Source organism: Diadema antillarum, unplaced genomic scaffold (genome assembly GCF_040938485.1).
Source record: "Diadema antillarum isolate AM-2024a unplaced genomic scaffold, OU_Dant_1.0 scf00000093, whole genome shotgun sequence".
NCBI classification, from domain to species: Eukaryota; Metazoa; Echinodermata; class Echinoidea; order Diadematoida; family Diadematidae; genus Diadema; species Diadema antillarum.
The window spans coordinates 270,021-291,593 of NW_027270982.1; the positions used below are offsets into that span (position 1 = coordinate 270,021).

At 38.1% G+C, this 21,573-nt stretch overlaps 1 protein-coding gene across 1 annotated transcript in view; it reads right to left on the minus strand.

The window, feature by feature from the left end:
* The window catches only part of LOC139718381 (protein FAM135A-like), a 59,271-nt gene that overhangs the window by 32,577 nt on the left and 5,121 nt on the right, over window positions 1-21,573 (minus strand). Inside the window, exon 2 of the mRNA XM_071629851.1 lies at window positions 6,234-6,313. Coding sequence (XP_071485952.1) covers window positions 6,234-6,313 — 80 coding nt within the window. The remainder of the gene's footprint in view (window positions 1-6,233; window positions 6,314-21,573) is intronic.

Here is a 21,573-nt window from a genome sequence, read left to right on the forward strand (position 1 = left end):
GTGATGATACGTGTTTGGAGAACTTCAGGTTTGCTACCAGTAGTAGTTTTCACGTACAGTGTACTAGTTTCATCAGGGAGGGGGAGGTGAGAGACCACGAGCCAACCGAGGATCGGCCGTTTAGACCTGTGGCTGTACACAGCTGTCTTTCCCGTGTACTAGTACAGTACTCTCCTGCTGGCCAGTGACCAACGTGCTCTCTACACGTTCCAAAGAGGGATCGGGAGCGCGCGTAAACTCCCAGTGCAATCCGATACCGAGAGTCACGTGATGAAAAATCGCGATATTTCTGCAGCTTGGGTTTACACTCGCTAACTTTGCCTCAAACTTCGCGATGTTTCAAAAAATCGCACTCCGGCTGGCGATTTTTCTGGCGATGTTTCGAGGGCGTTTGGGTGTAGTAGTTGCTTAGCAACTTACACCAAAATGTCGCGATTTTAGAAAAATCGCGATTTTTCCATGCAAGTGTAAATGGGCCTATACACTCTGAGGGCAAAGTCCATTGTTATCGCGCGCCTTCGTATCTTGTTATCTACTGTCTTTGGTTTCAACTTTCAATACAGCTGTACAGTGCACTGTGATCTGTGTGTACGTCACAATCTTCCTCAGTTGTGACTGGGCAAAAGTTACGTGATTGAAATGAGGGCTATGAACAGTTACGTATTCAGTGAAATGGGGGAGAGAGTGGGAGGGAGAGCATGAAAGATGAGAAGGGTTCAATGTATGTGCGAATACGTAACGTTTTATGAATCTACACTATGAGCTGACATTGATTACGTGTACACGCGTGTTTGACAGAAGAATCGAACCCGGTTGCGATTACTCTACATCATTGCGAGAATGCAGGGAGAGCTGGAGGGTCGCGCCGAGGGGTAGCGTGTTGTGTATTCATGTACATGTACAGTACATGTACGTCAGTATGCATGTGTGTGTGTGTGTGTGTGTGTGTGTGTGCACTACATGTACATGTCGTATGCCGTTAGTGTATGGTGAGTACTCATCGCGAAATCGGGCACCTCGCTTAATAAGTGTGCAAACTTCTGAAAAGAAAATTGCTTGATAACAGACATGCAAGTATGAAAAATTGGCAGGGACCTTTTACTGTTTCTGTTACTACAGGGAGAAATTTAATAGGTCAGTGTTACATTCTCCCCGCGGCATATGTAAATCCTACTTTGGTCATGATGGTTATCCAATTTCTCTCCAGGTTGTCTAATTTCTCCCCGCTTGATGTCCCATTCCCCCAAAATTAGGGGTTAAACAAATCATTAATTACACGAAAATGTTTTATATATAAAGGGGTACTACTAAATACTCTTAGTGGGGCAGCTTAGCAAACCTATCGTGCATTTTGAGATACAAGCACCAAATTTGGCACAAATGTACATTAACATAGTTATTGCAAACATTTTCAGATATTGGGCCACTTGGAATTCTCTCTTTATGTCCGCCATATTGGATTTCAAAATGGTCGCCATTTGAAATCTACAGTTGCGATTATCTCTGGGTCTAATGGTGCTATTGACCTGATTCTGGTGTGTTCCGGGATTTACGCCCATGCTTTGGGGCAACAGCTAGGTTTGAAAGGAATCAAACATTTAAAATTTTTCGCCTGCGGATTCGTTCAACAATAATTGAAAGAAATCCCACGGCAAACTATCGCTCTTTTCTCTCACTAGAACAGTTTATTGCTAAAGTTCGTCTCCAGTTTTAATAGGCATAAGTTTGTAAAGTGACCACAAAGTGTTCATTAAACTTCGAGATATTTTTTACGCCATGTGATACTTGAACAATGTAATAAAATATTTTGCAAGAGCTTACTAATGTCTGCCGATACATCTGCTGTAGTTTGTTTTTTTGCGTTTTGTATTTGTACTTCTACATAATGTCGCGATCAGGCCTTGTGAGATAGATAGGCTCCTAGAAACCTGAATGTGAGAAAAAAACATAGAACAGGTGAAAAATTAGCGGTTTGCTTCGACTATGATTATCTCCTTCACTTCTTTACACTAAACAGTTCAAAAAAATGAAAAATAATGACAATATACTAGCCTGGACGTGAGCGGAATTCGTTTGTGTAAGAGTGTGTTATGTGAGAGTATGTACAAACATTGTATATCTGCGTATGGAAGTACACTGTATATGTACCAAAAGTGGGTTCGTGCTTGTGTGTGTGCTTGTGTGTGTGTGTGTGTGTGTGTGTGTGTGTGTGTGCTGTGTGTGATAACTTCATTGGGCGAAACAACGTGTTGGAACCCCTATAGATAACAGTAATAATAATAATGATAATGATAATACTGAATAATAAAAATAATTTCCCATAGGCCTACTAGGCTCTTAGCTGGTTTATCATTCCTCTGAACAGACAGATTACGCCACTGCACTTGAATCAAACTCAGAATAATGAGAGTGCTCTAATCTTTTTAAAACATAATTCAATAAACATTCTTCAAATCTGCAGTTTGGATTTGATAATTCGATAAATACAGTTTGCTCTGGCTAGGTTGTCATTAAAAACCTCTTCACACGTTTATCTCTGACGAAATCGCTCTCATTACTTCTAACATTTTACCTCTGCCATTTTTACCTCTGCTATTTTTACCCCTGCCATTTTTACCTCTGCTATTTTTACCTCTGCCATTTTTACCTCTGCCATTTTTACCTCCGCCATTTTTACCCCTGCCATTTTTACCTCTGCCATTTTTACCTCTGCCATTTTTACCCCTGCCATTTTTACCTCTGCCATTTTTACCTCTGCCATTTTTACCCCTGCCATTTTTACCTCTGCCATTTTTACCTCTGCCATTTTTACCCCTGCCATTTTTACCTCTGCCATTTTTACCTCTGCCATTTTTACCTCTGCCATTTTTACCCCTGCCATTTTTACCCCTGCCATTTTTACCTCTGCCATTTTTACCTCTGCCATTTTTACCCCTGCCATTTTTACCTCTGCCATTTTTACCTCTGCCATTTTTACCTGGCACCGCCCTCAACCCCCTCCCCCAACCCCAGCCAGCCCCAGTGGCAATCAACACTACTTGTTCAAACTATAATTCCCTTCCTCCTGTGATGATTTCTGCTATTTAAAGTTTGGTCAAAATTCATTCCCCCCTTTTTTATCAAGAAATTATGAATTTGTTTTGGGTGGTGTTTTGACCTAGCCCTAACAGCCCCCGAGGGAAGCATCACCATCATTTGTTCAAACTATGATCTTCTCCCCCATGGATAATTCCTGCTAAGTTTGATCAAATTTGAGAAGCTTGTTTTCAAAAAGAAGATGACGCACACTGTATGATAGATGCCAGACGCCAGCTAGCAAATGACTGCAATATATACTACATCGTATAATAGCTCACTTGAGTCATTTGGCTCAGGTGAGCTTAAAAAGAAATTAAACGAGATCAGCGGGTCTCGTGCTCACCTGAGTAATGCAAGTTCACCTTCTACACATGTTTACAGACTTTTAAATTACAGTGTATAGCAACTTTACTCTATCGCTTCTATTTCTGTAGAAGATTTTTAAAGATTCCATAATTTTGAGGGGTTTGGGTCTCCATGGGGAGCATGATGCCCATTTGAACAAATTGAGATCCTATCCCCCTAGGGATGCTACATCTGTCAAGTTTGGTGAAAATCCGTCATGGGGTTTTCAAGAAGATAAAAAAATGTAAACTTTAGGGTCCAACTTGGACCCCCCCCCCCCCCTCATATCTGCCATGAAACTTGAAACTACAGACATCAATATGTACTTACCCATAGTATTAACTTTGATCTAGTTCTGGTTCTAGAGAAGAAGATTTTTGAATATTCCTCAATGGGGGTGGGGGGGGGGGGGCATGGTGCCCACTTGACCAAATCAAGATCCTATCTCCCTAGGGATGCTACAACTGTACTTCTGTCAAATTTGGTGAAAATCCGTCATGGGGTTTTCAAGAAGATGAATACATGTAAAATTTAGGGTCCAACTTGGACCCCTCATATCTGCCATGAACAAACTTGAAACTACAGACATCAATATGTACAATGTACTTACCCATAGTATTAACTTTGATCTAGTTCTGGTTCTAGAGAAGATTTTTAAGAAGAAGATGAAAATGTAAAAAGCAAAGTAAAATAGCAATAGTTACAAAGGCGCTCACCCTGCTATGTTGACAGTACTGACAGCTGTGAGTAGAAAGGTAGAGAGCCGAGCACACATTGGTGCAAGGGCCTTTTGAGAGCTGTGATTGTGATTATTAATATTATTCATGATATGGACAGACTGTATGCACCACTCCTACTGAATAATTCACTTAGTCACTTTGACTAATGAAATTACTCGATGCGACCATCGACCCTGAGTGCGAAATATGTATGAATGAAAGAGCTTCTTCAGATGGCACTCTGTTGACTGGTTGCGGTTTTTGTTTAATCCAATGCCGTAGGCAAGTTTGGTAATAATTTAAATTCAGTAGTGTAGAAATTTGGACGTACAGTTATCTCTGGCCGGTGGCTTGACTAGTTTTGCGTAACGACCTTCTCCTTACTCCACTTGCGCTCACTGTAGCGGGACAACCTTTGACAAAGGCTGACAGGGATCTTGCCCTAATTACCATCAGGGCAAGTCTATGGAAGTGTTTGGTATTACAGGGCTGCCAACTCTGGAAACTAGTTGAGAGTGAGACTCCCATAGGCCAATGCTATAATTTAGGAGTCAAAATGGGTGAGATCAATAGAATCAAAAAATGTGTGAGTCTCACGCTCAATACTTGAGAGTTGGCAGCCTTGTATTACCGGTAACCCAGCAAACTGTGCAATCAGTTGTTGCTACATATTTGTAAGTCTGACAAGGCTAATACTACAACAGATGGTTCCTTGCTTTGAAAAATGTGCACAGAATGATTATGCACTGACTGAACCCCCCCCCCCACAAAAAAAAAAAACCCAGCCCTTTTTACAGCACTTCCGGTTTTCAATCAATTACACAATAGATTTGACATGCACTATGAGGGCAGTGTAACATACATGTACACCTGTGTACAATGCAGCAAATGGGGGAAGTCCCCAAGTCAGACAAACTCTGAGGATTATGTAATTATCAACACACTGTATAAGTTTGGAAGTCAGCTTTTAAAACTCATGCACAGACATCTCAAAGTACACACTGGTCACATGACCATAATCTCTTTTGATCGCTGCAAGTACAAATTGTATACAATTGTACCTTACTCTCAAGAAGGTGTACAATAAGTTTGTATTCACAGTCGCAGTGAAATACGCACTGTATTTTGCAATGTGAATGCAAATACAACCATAAAATAAAGGCAACTCCTGTTTTTATCAAAGTCCTCGGGACGGGCGGTTTTCTGTTGATGTATTGAAATTTCATCAAACCTAAATAGCAAACCCTAATTTCAGGATATGAATCTTACTTCATTGTAACAAAAATTCTGCTGTAACCATGTTTGTTGTTTCAACAGGAGTGCACTGTACAGTACCAGAGGGTGTTAATTCACACTTCGAATGAAATAAATGCTCATGAGATTTGAATGTGAATTATGTCATGAAAGAGCAATTACAGCATCTTGTTGTTCTCACGTGACCAGCAAATCTGATGACAAATTTCTTGTGATGATATGTGCGTGAACGATGCTTTATACCAGAAATATCATGGCATTACATAAATGAGTTTAAATTACCACAGTATCTGTTACGTACTGTAAAACACGATATATTCGCGGCATGAAAATTTCGGGAATTGGAGCCGACAGCCTTTCTCGCAGCACGACATTTTCACGAATTGCCACTGGCATCCATTGCATATTGTGTAGGGAAAAACTTTCACGTGTATTTTAATTTCGCGAATGTTGGCGCTCGCGAAATTCGTGATATTAAAATGCATGTGAACATTTCTCGTTTTACAGTACCCTGGTATTTTTGCCAATAAAAACGATGTCCAAAAATTACTGTCATGGTATTTACAACGTAATACTCCTACCTTAATTTTAATGCGAATGCACCTTCTGTCTATAGATACTACAGTTGTAGATACAGAAATGCCAAACTAAGTCTTTTTTTTTTTCTGTGAAAGTCTCATTTGACATTTCATATTCTATTCCATTGCCACCAATTACTGCATCGCTTCATTTCATGCTCATAAATACTAGATGAGCTTTCAGACAAGACTAGGTCTGTACAACAAACACCTCCCCACATCTTTATTCACACTCTCATCTTCATTTTGATAGCCTCACCTGGTTGCCGCGGCAGCGAGACCTCACATCTTAGCGGTGCTTTTGGCGGTACCTTGATGTACGTCTGCAAGTTGTAGAATCTGCACGAGGGACACAACCAGAGACAAGAAAGGTCAAAAGTGAAAATGGTATTAACAGTGAATGCACTTAGTGATTCTGGATCTTGAATGCGCTTGTGGAGTAAAATCAACATTTATCATCTTGCATTTTCTACTCTGGCTGGCAGAAAAATCTTTTACAATAATTCCCATTTTAGAAATGGTCTCACAGGGAAGAAATGCATTTCTTTTCATCACAATTCTCTCGAGTTGAAATGAATGAAGGAGCTACAGTCTGCAAAAACCACTGAACACAAAAATGATTGCTGAAATATTTTTACCAAAAGAGACAGAAATGATGCATGAGTTGTAAGGCAATGATGCTATTACATGTATAACCTGATCTGTAAAAACACACTGTGACACATACATTGTAGGCCTATATATGGAAAGTGATTGCAAAGTTTGATTATTGCTTTGAAAAAACAAAATGATATTATACAAAACTTTATATTCCCTGTACTGTACTTTTATTCAAACGTGATTTGCTATTAGAGTGGACTTTCTCTTGTATAGGAATAATTTGATTACCATCGGCACATAAATGTACCGGTACGACGTCAAAGCTGAATTAGGCACAAATTATTCCAACTGATGTAATAGCCTGGAATTTACTCTCAGCAATCTCAGTCATGCCGGTTAGGTGGCCTAGAATTTTAATTAGTCTAACAGATTTTATCTTATAAATGCTTTCACGTCAGTTGTATGTGTACCAGTACTTGCTCAGTGCATAATACCCCTGTACTTTATCACACTCGACCAGGCATGTGTGACACACACAGGATATTTTGTGGACGCATTTGAAGTGTATGCACAAACACATGCATATCACATTTGTACACATTTACACATAAAACAGGAACACAGACAACCACACACACACACACACACACACACACACACACACATTTGGATTTGCTTCACTATGTACATTGTACACAATAATTATACACTTGTGTGGCGGACTAAAGCCCCCGTTCCACTATCACGATTTGGACCCCGATCTGTCCCGATCTAGCAGATCGGGAGAGAGCGGCAAAAGCGTACGGGGATCGGAAGCATCGTAGCAGCAGCGTGTGGAGGTCGGGGTTGGAGCGGGCAGTTTTTCAGATCGGGAAGAAATTTTGAACCGGTTCAAAATTTCTTCCCGATCTCCCCGATCAAAATTGACATATTTTTAATCGTACGGCAAGCGGGGAGAGCGTAGTGACAGCGTAAACGCAGCAGGGAGAGCGTAATGACGGCGTAAACGCAGCGGGATGAGCGTAACAAGGTCTTTCTGAGCGTAGTAACATCGGCACAAGAACGGGAAGTAATTTTAGCTGTAATTTTCGAAGAAGAAGAAGAGATGAAGAAAAAGAAGAGAAGAAAGCAGCGAAGCAGCTACCCAAAAGACGAAGAAAGAGAGACTGCACGTGATGCTGAAAGAGGAGGAAGAGGACATAGCAGAATTTTGAAGAATATGAAATCATCTACAACTGGAGGAAGACGGACTATGAAAGCAAGTACATCAAGAAAAATCCTTTGAAAAATCAGCACGTCTTTGTTTATACAATGGATTGCTGCAAAAGAACCGTGAGTTGAGGAGGCTCTTCAAGTTCAAGTTCAAGTTGATTTATTTCACTTCCAACAAACAAATAATAAAAAATACAAAGAAACGCTCATATACACAGACGTCATGAAATCAATACCACAATGGGATGAACAGAATAACATTGTTAAAGAGATACAGGCTAATTATCAACAGAGATACAAATAACAGTTACGTCACTTTGGTAAATGCATACAAAATATTGCTGGAAATGGAGGGGACTGCTAAAAAGCAGAGCTTGTAGTATTAGAATGCAGTCCCCTCATAGAGAAAAATATATAATTGCAAAAAAACAACAACAACAAATTTCCCTAAGCGGTAGCAAAAAAAAAAAGACAGACAGAGTAATACACACATACATGCACACATACGGACGCACATTAACAAACACATGGCGGCTCTCTTGTAAGGTAAAAATTGATGAGAGGATAGAAAGATATAGTAGTGAAGAAGGTAGTAAGTCCGAGGTGGACTGGGGGGGGGGGGGAGGAGGGGAGAGGAGAGGGAAATGGTGGGTCATAACCAGGGCACTGGAGGCACAGAAGCACGGGCTCGCTGATGAAGAAAGAGTAGTGAGAATAACGAAGCAACAACAACTTTGAAAATCAAAAGTAAAAAAAGAAGAATGAATCTTCGAGGTCCACAGTATATTTCTTCAGTTCTGCATGCTAATAAGTTGACTGACTGCAGACCGACAGTCGAATCGGGGTACATCGGGGCACATCGGGCACTTTTCAGCTCTCTGAACGGGGTAACAGCGTGATAAGATCGTATAGATCGTTCAGAGCGTAGATACAGCGTGCATCGATCGGATAACATCGGCAACATCGCACTGACAGCGTAGCTACATCGTTCTAAAGCGTACCGGCAGCGGCAGAGATCGTAATGTCTCATTCCCGATCATCGTAGTAAGAGCGTAGCAAGCACTTGGTAGTCGTAACTGCAGCGTACTTAGAGCGTTCTAACATCGTACTGTGTCCAGATCGGCTCAGGTTTTACCCGATCCTTCCCGACCTGAGAAAATTGTCAAATCGTAGCGAGAACGGCATAGTGGAACGGGGGCTTAAAGAAGGTCAAGTTCCATACTGTATGTTCTTGAAATAATCAAATAGGTCAGAGTATTAATACCCTGGTATCAGAGTGGATATTACGTTTGGGGAAACTAGTTTGGAGAAACATTGTGAAGCTAAGCTTTAATCCTATAAAAGCATACGGCTTTCAAGAATGTAGTTTACTGAGATTAAGATGCTTACTTTCATAAGCCGTCTATAGTTCAAGGTCAAGCTCATCAAACTGGAAATGCAGAATCGGTCTGATGAATCATACATGTATGATGGAAATGCAATATTTGCATCAATCATTTAGAATATTACCCTGCTCTCATTAAAGTATGGAACCTTCCATGGCGATATGGCTGTAGCATCTGAGATGTTACCTCAAGGCCAATTGATACCAATATGCAGGTGGCTACATAGAATGGATTGAAACATATTGGATGTTTTGAGATTTAATACTCATTCCAAAAAGGCATCCTTAATTCTCTCACAGGAGAATTCATCTTGAGTACAAGTCTTTTAAATCAGATAAAAGTAAAAGTGCAGCAATAGATCTACAGTTTGAGCAAATAAATTCATAAGACTATTATGATGTAAGGAGTCAACTATGGTACAGTGTATCTCAAAGAAACTATAAAAGCATCCTGTTGAAAACAAAACTTGTACTGTTTTTCGTAAAGATTACTTCAATATCCAATTTATTTTGTAGGCATTTAGCAGCAGCAAAATAAAGCGACGTTTTGAATTTTGAGAACAAACTGGATCAAATTCTATTTAAAGTGGTGTGCGCATTTAAAATTAAAGCAATGACAAAAAGTCCTTGAATAATTCAAAGGTCTTTAATAGGATAAAGGCATTAAACTTTTTTTAGAAGTTGTACAACCTAAGTACTGTATGTAAGACCCTGAGCTCTAAAACAGCAAAATTGTGCACATCAGTGCGGCTACTACAATGCATATTTATGAAATGAAATGAAAGGACTGAAATTGTTGTATTTTGCACTGAAAATGTACAGATAATCGAGAGCCAATCCATGTCTGGATAACAGAGTGATCCAGAAAAGAGATGGCCTGATAACCAAGGTCGGAATGTATACATGCAAGTGTTTGGAGAAACTTTCCCTTTAAAGGAGCACACTAGCTCCTGCAAACTGGGAATGACACTGGGCAGGGTAATACGATCCCTGAGTCATGCCCAGAATATATTTGCTTCTTTGGGGGATGGGATGGGAGGGGAGGGGAATTGGGGTGTCCCATCACATGAAATCATATGGTGTCTTAAATGCCACGCACTACTGGGGCCACATCAACAGATACAGTCATAGAACAACAGTACGACTTTGATACACCATGTGTATGGGATATCATATGCGACACACAAGCTGGTGCGTGTATGGGCTGAATGAGTCACTGGGTATCACTGATAATGCTGTATAGCCCCCTCCCCACCCCCAACCCTGAATTCTTTTCACGTCCAAGGTTCGTCCACTCCATCTACATAGAACCCATTCTAGACAGATCAACAGTATGATCAGGCTGCTGGTTTATATCATAAATTTGCTTTGCCTATGATGGAACCACTGGGAGGAATGCCGTCCAAACATACATCTAGTAGCAGTTGCAGCCCTCATTGGAACTTGAAACCATACATACAAATGTACAAATGTACAATGTAATTTAGTCTTAAATTGTGGACTAAATGTAGCCAAACTTGTATACATATGTACATTGTATATGAAGTGGTGAACAAATAAACATGAGCTACTACATTGTAATTGTAAACAGACAATCAAAGATTATGATGTATAAATGTCTAAATGTGACCCGCGACAACGGTTTCAGGCAAAAGTCGCAAGAGCAAATTCCCTCCTAGGAGGGGTACAAAGATTTTGACCATTATTTTTGTCGATTTAGTTTTTTTGCAGAAATCGAATCTTTGGTATGTTTTCTACATCTACATTAAATTTCATAGCATAAGACTAAGTTTTTCCTATCGAAAATGGAATTTTAAGCACCCTATGTTGGATCGCACTCGTCAGTTTCGAGCTTCTTTCGAATGCCGCGCCAATATCCCCAGTGTTGCTACGGCGCACGGTCTCGCATGCGATTGGCTGGTGCGTCGCATACATTTACATAATTCGGCTTTCGGAGACACCAGTTGCAGCGTGTGGGGAATGCTTTGTCCACGCGTGCACGATGTACATGCTCCATTGCTCTTGCTATAGTGGTTTATACGCTCGCTCGCTCGCTCTGTAGTGCGTGCTCTTCGTGTGGCTTTCTGTCCAAACTATTCTACCGCAATGTTCGACAACGGAAGTGAAACAAAAATCGTGTAGCATGACATAATCTTGTGAAAAGAAAACTAAATATTCTCAAATGTGTCTACTTGTACATGTAGTAAAGATTATGACAGCAGACTGACTCAATGGAAGGCAGATAAGAGGAAAGGAGCAGTCACATGTGACCAATTATATTCAAATACTACACGTCAAAATCGCACCAAACTAACGAGTTGTGTTTTTTTTTTATTCAAGCATGACCCTTGCCAGCACTAGCAATTCTGCTTTCAAAAGGGTCGCCAATGATAAAGACAAATTAACCACAATGAAAACGCGATTTGTAAATGTGTGGATTCGCCACCGCTCCTGTTACATATGCACATTGCACAGTCATGGCGTGTGGATGCCATTGCGTATACGTGCACCATACACGTCATGTACATGTACACCATACGTGCAATTATCGTATTCGCCATCTTGAAAGATGTAGGGCAAGTCCAAGATAAGGTCCCCTCAGAAGGCAAAATTTCATCTTTGCTCAATATTGACATGTTTGGTATCATTTTGAAGCTTATGAGTTGAAGTTTTTATTTCCATGGAGGAAAAAATTATATTACGTAAATTTATGCAAATTTCAAGGGCTTCATTTGCATAAATGTGAAACACAGCGTTACGTATGGGACATTTATAAAAATTCATATTAATTCAAAGGAAAGCAAATGATATTTGATTAATATGTGGACATAAGAAGTTCATCAAATAGTTTAACTTGGTATGAAAATTTAGGGATTATGCAAATGATTATGCAAATTAGCTCGTGTCCTATCATGAGATGTCCCATACGTAACAAATTGAGGTCATTTTTTTAGGTTTTTTGTGAAATTGCTAAGGTTACATTAATGCCCTTTTGGAAAGTTCTAATTTATTGTTTAGAGAAATCAAATACCACAGAAAAAAGAAAAAACAGTAAAAGGAATATTTTTTATAAGGCATTGAAATAATGTTACGTATGGGACAAATGCGTTACGTATGGGACATCCTCATACATAATGCATGTGAATGCATGTAGCTAGCTGGGAAGGTCTCTCAGTACACAAATGGTCAATCATCCTGAAGAAAGCATCCCGACATTGTCGCTACTTTTTGAGTTATAGACACTTTAAACAATACATGTACTTGACTGAACAATTTTCAGAAAGGGGGAGGGGGAAATGGCAAAATACACAATGAAAAAACAGCATTAAAGGGATGGTATAGTTTTTTGTAGAAATGGGGATTCAGTTTTCAACATTTAATGAGATGATTGGAAACCAATTATATGAATTACTAAAGAGCATACAATCCTAAGACTAGAGGAATTCAAAGTTTAGTGATGGAGATCCAATTTGAAATGGTTGTGATATAAATATTTAAAAAGAATATAAAGTAAAATGATTTTTTTTTATTGCAAGTGATACACAAATTGTCCTTATTCAGGTTTCAATAATAGCCACGACAAAATTCATGGGTATACATACTGAGGTGTGACTCGAATCAATGACCTGACTGCTAGAGAGACATCATATATCTACTCGATCACAGGGGTTCCACGCAGCAGGTATTGCTTATTTTGTAATATTTCTTGTGTCAAGTTGTTTTTTATTGAAAGGAAATGGCAAACTGCCCTTCATCAATGGAAGTAAACACTTTAAACTATTCAGTTTTTCAGTAGTAACTATCCTGATAAAAATAGGGCATACCCCATACTCAGGTTGGTCATGAAAATATAGAATATGATTAAATATGATTATGATGGTAAATATTTGGGGAATATTGTTCCCTTGTCAATCTGGATCAGTATTTGAGTAGTTTCAACTGATTCCATTTCAATAATTATGCAAAAATTTGTTTATGGGTATTTTGCAAAATTATTTTGCAAAATTATTTTGCAAAATACCCATAAATGTGTCTCTCCACACACTAAACGAATGGGGGACAAAGGGCATGCATACTCAGGTTGGTCATAAAAATATAAAAATATGATTGAATATGATTAGGATGGTGAATATTTGGGGAATATTGTTTCCTTGACAATCTGGATCAGTATTTGAGTAGTTTCAACTGATTTTACTTCAATAAGTATGCAAAATACCCATAAACATGGTTCTTCACACACTAAATGAATGGGGGACAAACTGTCCCATACGTAACTGTCCCATACGTAACACGTCATGTCTGTCTTTAATTAGAACCTGTAATTAGAGCTTTTTACCTAATGACACGAAACTTACCTATGATAATCTTGAGTGTTGTGACTTTCATCATAGTGAGTTACAAGTTGTAGAATGAAATACTTTCAGAGAGTTTTGAGGTTGAAAAAAATGTTCAAAAAAACAAAATTTTTCTGGTCCCATACGTAACGGCACATATTTTCTCTTCTAGAATATAATTGTGAAGGTCATTTTTCTCCATTTTTTGCATGATTATACTTCTCCTAGATATCAATCACCATGATAAAGTTTAATATGATCAAAAGCCATTAACACTATTTTTCAGGTCATAAAAGTCTCTGAATGTCCCATACGTAACGCGCGTGTTATCTTGGACTTGCCCTGTACTGGTAAACAAACCCGAGCGAAACGCATTGTTTTTCGGCTCCACACGCTGAGCTCCGAGGAAGGTGCCCGGGAAATTTGACTCTCTCAGGGAGCCAATCAGAAGGCGATGTGGTTGCTAAAGGCGGGGCTTAACATCGATTGGCACCATCGTACGGATGGGTGATTCTCCCCTCGCATCGCCGCTCGGACATTGTCCTTGAGAAAGAGGTGAATCTTCAAAGCCTGTTTTCTCGCAATTTTGTGGGGCTAACAACTTAAAAAGTGCATTTTATTTCTCTTTCTATGCCCACTTATGGTGCCGAAGAATACAAGTGTTTTATATCAATGCAAAGCTTAGGAAATGAGCAATGTGATTCAGTGAAAAAATGAATTTTCAAAATTCCCGACTTTTGCCTGAAACCGTTGTCGCCGGTCACAAATGCTTGGAATACTGATACACAGTAAAGATGAAGTGATGCCCGTTGTCAAAACCGTACATTTGTACAGTACATGCTACTTCATTGCGAGTAAATATCTAGAGCACAAAAATAGTTTGTAAGATGACAAATGACTACCGTGGCAGTCCACAGATAATGACCTTGAAAAATACAATTTATCCTATCAGGGGTATCTTGCTACTTGTATGCCTGGATTGACAGTCTCAGCCAATTTTCAATACTGGTAGTCCATTTGATGCAACGGACCAAAATATGATTTCTTTGAATATGCCTGTAAAGGCATCAACTTCCCTTTCTACAGTGAAGGATGAGCATACAATGTGCATTTATATCAGGGATGCCAACTTTAACACCAATGCAGTATTTTGTAGGCCTGAAAAGGTATGTTTGGTGGAAAACCAGCTCTCGATTTTACCATTCCAGAATTAAACATGCATAGTAATACAATTTTGGGAAAATGGTACTTCCAACTAAACCTGCAGTATTTTTGGCACCCCCTCCCCCCAAACCAGTACAAAATGCTGCAAAAAGAAAAGTACAACATTTATCAAAGCATCTCTGCATGTTGTAAATGATATAAAAAATCAGTTGGTCAAACCTGCAAACAGTGACCACTAAAGGGAAACAAAATGCACTTTGTGTAAAGTGGAAAAAGGCACTGTACATGAATATTACTGAACTTGTTTTATTATCAATGTGACCTTTAACAGTGGCGGATCCAGAGGGGGTGCACTGGGGGCGCGCGCCCCCTCTTTATTTTTTATTAAGCAAAAGAAAGAAAAGGCAAAAATGGGGGCGTGTGCACCCCGAGCCCCCTTTTAATTTTGTAAAGGCGCCTCCCCTTTACAGAATTCCTGGATCCGCCCCTGTTTAAGGACATGTGACCACTTGAACAGTTGATAGTTTCTGTAATCTAATTCCATCAAGTCATAGAATACACACCACATGCACATAATCCCATTCAAACATTGGGTACAGCAGAAGGTTTAGAATTTTACTCGTTATGCAAAGCTACAGAAGTTGTAATTGTTGTGCTCAGAAATGAATGAGCGCAGAAAAGTCCCCTGTTGTTAGTTTCTTTTACTCTCAGGAAACAAATTGGTTATCCCCCCCAAAAAATAAAAAATAAAAAAATAAAAAAATAAAAAAAGACAAGCTGTTGTGTGAGACATAGAAAGTATAGTGCACATGTATGTAGCTTTTGAATAAGCATACAAACAGAATTTTAGCTCACCCTGAAGTTTGTAACTGTTTTACAATCACAGCAAATTATTGTCCACCTAAGTATTGTATTAGAACTGCATGATACACGTACACTGTAAATCAAAGTGGCTACAACAGGCAAAGGGTCACTACAACTGTATCTGGGGATTAAAGTATATTCACAGTAGACTATTACAAAAAGAAGAAAACAGAAATACAAAAACTCCCACCATTCCATACATAATACTACAAAACACACAAAGAGATGTACATGTACATCCTGTAGAACTACAGTGTACCCTACTACAATGTGTATGCCAGCAGCAGTCTTTTTTTTCTCTCCCTCTCTCTCAAAAGGATAAACTGATGCACTTTTTCAATACCAGATTTGATGAATTTTCTGCATGTATTCAAATAGTTGTAAGTTTTGGTGGTTTGTCGATGTCGATTTGTTGATGTCACTGAAATGCTCTGTTTTTATGAGTGGCTTTAAAAGTTGAATGCAAAAGTACTTCCTGGAACTGTGTATTTACACTGTACTGCCTATTAAATAGGCTGGACAGAATGGTCTGTTTCAGATGCCTAATGATGCTGATCAAATGGAGAACATGGTGACAACTGTCAGTGCCTACATGTGTACTTTGACAGGTAATGCTCATTACACAGGGGAATAATGAATACACTGCAATTGCAGCAGTGTAATCATAATTAAGGTTCATTGTTCTGTGTGATAGTGAACACAGCATGCACAATACAATTTGTACACGTTGAGTACTGCTGTATGATATGTACACATGTAATCATGGTGAGCAAACATATTACTGAAGGTCGAATTTTTCTGTGCCATCATGAGAAAAGTATCTGCAAAAGAGGCTGAAGTTCAATTAATCATTCAACTTGATCAAAGACATTTCAGCTGACAGAAATCCATGTTTAAAAAGATACAACTTAAAAATTGTTAACTTTGCTCACTGAGCTACTGTACATCCTATAGATGTACATTGTATGTGAAGTGTTCAAATCTTCAGATCAGAAGTTTGTCATTTATGCTGTCAATATAGTATGATGTTATGAACAACTACACTGTATCACTGTGCTCATAAATGCCGAAATGAATGATTTAAAAAATAAGGGCCTACCCAGTGGGATGTACATTCCAGCACTACTGTTTATGAGCAATACTGAAGATGTATTGTACATTTCTTACATCTGGGCATCAAAACATTTAGGGCTTTTTTGATACATTTAATATCAGCATCAATTTTCAACAACAATTTGACATAGCTTCAAATAAAAGAAACTTAGGTAGCAGGTACGACCAAACTTCAGTTTGTTTACATATGTACAGTATTTAGAACTTTTTTCTTTTCTACTGGCTACAGCGCCAAACAATTACAGCAATAAAGAAAGGTGAACTCTAAACTGAACACAAAGTACATTGTAGTTTTGTACAATCTGTATGCACTGCAGTTTCCTCTACCAAGAAGTCTTTAATACTGAAATGAATTTCAGAAAAAAAAGGCTGTCCCTTAGGATCACCTCTTCAACAAATAAGTTGCTTCCCACCTAAAATCTCTCCTTCTCCCCACCACAACAGAATATTTCGGTCGTTTCAGGGTTACCGTGGCAATAGAGGAAATCCAATTCCCACTCAGTGGGTAGCATATATCCAAATCAATCTACAGAGCAATCAATCATTCCATCCATCCTTCTATCTATTTATATCCATCTACATTGTACACTGTATTTCATTAATATATCTCACAGTCTACTACAAACATAGACAACATATCAGCAGGATATACAGTACAATTTGTCCCTGGTACACATTGATTTCTTACTCAAATGTAGTTCTAGAGGACTTCACACCTCCAATCTGATAGAATACATTATATGGCTAATTTATCATTTGACTTTTTTTTTTGTCTTTTTTTTTTCTCCAGGAGCAAGAACTTAACACTTTTTATAGCATCTGGAATTCATCTACAGTGTAGTGCCGGACACCATACAGGTTTGTACTTTTATAACAGCTGTACATTTTTAATTACACTTGATGGTACTCAGTACCAAGGTTATGTATCACACTTCGTGACTTTCACTGTGTAGTGTTGCATATGGGTGTCTTCAATTACAATTGTAACTTAAAGGAGACCTCCAGATGACTTTTAGATTTTTTAACTTGAATATGGGTCTACACACTGTACACATTGGTTATCCCTGGCATGTACTTTGTAAAGACATTCAGAATTTTAAAGGGCTTGGGATGACGAATAAGAATGTTTTCCAAATTGATAACAAATCACAATGAACGAGGATGATGACATGCAGCAGCTTTACAAATTACATAAAAAATGCATAACTGGGTGCTCAAGGAAGCAGAACAAAAGGAGAAAGCATGCATACCGTACAAACTCTAAACAATGTTCCAACTTGTTAAAAGCAAGTAGAATTTCTACTCGTAGAAAATCTCGTAGTGGGTTACAGTGAGCACTACAATACAGTACGGTACTGTGAGCCTTTCAAGTGTACACAAATGCTGTACAATATTTTATGTCACCATCCTTCTTCAGTGCATTATAACTGGGGTTTTTCAGAGTACTGGTTTGTAAATTCACTATTGCTTATAGGGGCCACAATGAATCCCACAAATCTATAGTACCAGATAGCACTACTAAACAATTTCTAATGTACTTTCTGATACATGATGTAAAAAATTGTCTGGAATGCCCAGAAAATGGCCCATCTTGATGTCACAATGCGATGTGTACTACTCCTCCTCATACAAATAGGCAACACAATACAATGCACTCCTGTTACACAAATTCAGGTCCCCAAATTATTTTCCCTGATGTCTATGGTACAAAATTTGCTTTAACAAACAAGGTCAGAGTAAAATTTTCGTTATCACGAAGTCATTTTTCTGAGCGCCATTGACAAAGAAAAACATGCACAATACATGGTACTCTATTGCTGTCCTGCATTATAATGAAATGCAGATGCTTGCAAAAAAAAAAAAAAAAAAAAAAAATAGAACACATTGATAGTGGTCTGCATCTACAATGTAGGCAAATGCTTCACATTTTAGTGACACAGCTTTATATCGCTTTACAGTATATTCCACTTCTTGTAAAAAAATGCACTGTTACCACGAACTTTTGTCGATACAATCTAATGAAATGAGGTTCGTTTGTACATACGAACATTCATGGCATCATTCCGAAAGTTCATTAATCCAACAATGATTAAAGAATCATCATTATTCTGTTCAGTTTTAATAGTCGGAATATGATACACCATAATGGTTTCGTAATCCAAACAATAAAAAAAAAGGTGAGTGTACACTAACAGAACTAACTAGATATATCGCTACGGCGACTGATATGCCTCCGCCATAATGCATGGTTCTCCTAATAGGTCTATAGTACAATGTCTTGACAATGTGTGATGACAGTTTCAAACAACTGGCAAAATATTAAAATGACAGGTTTGACACAAATGTGCTGAATGTTCACTTTCCTAGATAACTAGGTTCAATTGGATGAATGATTAAAATGTCAGAGTGCAGGTATTTGGGGAACTGATGATTTTTACTTGACTTTTGACCCTTTTATAAGTTTATGCATTGAGTAATTTTTCAAGGTATTGAGAAAAAGTATAATTTCATTATCAAATGGGAAAATAGCATTTAACCTGGCCTTTGACCTTTGACCTCACAGTTCCAAAGAGAATCACTGTTAGGTTGAACATGCATAAATATGTAAGTTTCATGATGATACCTTGAGTTACTTTTGAGATATGGAGGAAAAAGTGCAATTCAGCACTTTCACTTGACCTTTGACCTTTTGACCTTTTGGCAAGAAACCTCCCACAGAATATATATTGGGTAATCAAGTTAAAAAAAACTTCATTCATTGCATAAATATAAGGAAAGTAGTGATATTTTGAGAAGTTGACCTTGACCTTTGACCCCCCTGACCTTTGACCCATGACCCCCAACTTCCCTAGATAATCACTGCCCATCGGTACAAGCATATATACTAAGTTCCATGAAGATACCTCGAACCATTTGCGAGATATGGAGAAAAACATGAAATTTCAAATTTTTTTTCACAAAATAATCTGTGACCTTCGACCTTTGACCCTGTGACCCTAAAATCCACACAAAGTATTATCCCCCAAGGATATACCCTCATACCAAGTTTGATGTAAAACCACCACACGGTTCTTGAGATATCGACAAAACAAAACGGGACGGACGGACGGACGGACGACCCGAAAACATACATGTAATGCCTCCAGCCACTTCGTTGCGGAGGCATAAAAATTACACTCCTTATCGTCTTCAGATTAAATGAACCTTCGGGATAGCAAACTTTTTTATTATTAGATTACGAAACCTTCAGAATACTGAAACTTTTTTCATTTTCGAATTTACAAACCTTTGGGACAATGACATTTCTAACTTAAATTGGAATTATGAACTTTTGAAATACTGAATTTTTGGAAGAACAAAGGGCAAGTCCAAGATAACATGCGCGTTATGTATGGGACATTCAGAGACTTTTATGACCTGAAAAATAGTGTTAATGGCTTTTGATGATATTAAACTTTATCATGGTGATTGATATCTAGGAGAAGTATAATCATGCAAAAAATGGAGAAAAATGACCTTCACAATTATACTCTAGAAGAGAAAATATGTGCCGTTACGTATGGGACCAGAAAAATTTTGTTTTTTTGAACATTTTTTTCAACCTCAAAACTCTCTGAAAGTATTTCATTCTACAACTTGTAACTCACTGTGATGAAAGTCACAACACTCAAGATTATCACAGGTAAGTTTCGTGTCATTAGGTAAAAAGCTCTAATTACAGGTTCAAATTAAAGACAGACATGACATGTTACGTATGGGACAGTTACGTATGGGACAGTTTGTCCCCCATTCATTTAGTGTGTGAAGAACCATGTTTATGGGTATTTTGCATACAATTGAAGTAAAATCAGTTGAAACTACTCAAATACTGATCCAGATTGTCAAGGAAACAATATTCCCCAAATATTCACCATCCTAATCATATTCAATCGTATTTTTATATTTTTATGACCAACCTGAGTGTGCATGCCCTTTGTCCCCCATTCGTTTAGTGTGTGGAGAGACATGTTTATGGGTATTTTGCAAAATAATTTTGAAAAATACCCATAAACAAATTTTTGCATAATTATTGAAATGGAATCAGTTGAAACTACTCAAATACTGATCCAGATTGACAAGGGAACAATATTCCCCAAATATTTACCATCATAATCATATTTAATCATACATGTATTCTATATTTTTATGACCAACCTGAGTATGTATGCCCTATTTTTATCAGGATAGTTACTACTGAAAAATTGCATAGTTTAAAGTGTTTACTTCCATTGATGAAGGGCAGTTTGCCATTTCGTTTCAATAAAAAACAACTTGACACAAGAAATATTAATTTTTATAAATTTTAATAAGCAATACCTGCTGCGTGGAACCCAAGTGATGTATATATGATGTCTGTCTAGCAGTCAGGTCATTGATTCGAGTCACACCTCAGTATGTATACCCATGAATTTTGTCGTGGCTATCATTGAAACCTGAATAAGGACAATTAGTGTATCACTTGCAATGAAAAAAAAAAAATCATTTTTCTTTATTTTTTTTAAATATTTATATCACAACCATTTCAAATTGGATCTCAATCACTAAACTTTGAATTCCTCTAGTCTTAAGATTGTATGCTCTTTAGTAATTCATAATTTGTTTCCAATCATCTCATTAAATGTTGAAAACTGAATCCCCATTTCTACAAAAAACTATACCATCCCTTTAATGCTGATTTTTCATTGTGTACTTTGCCATTTTCCCCTCCCCCTTTCTGAAAATTGTTCAGTCAAGTACATGTATTGTTTAAAGTGTCTATAACTCAAAAAGTAGCTACAATGTTGGGATGCTTTCTTCAGGATGATTGACCATTTGTGTACTGAGAGACCTTCCCAGCTAGCTACATGCATTCACATGCATTATGTATGAGGATGTCCCATACACGTACG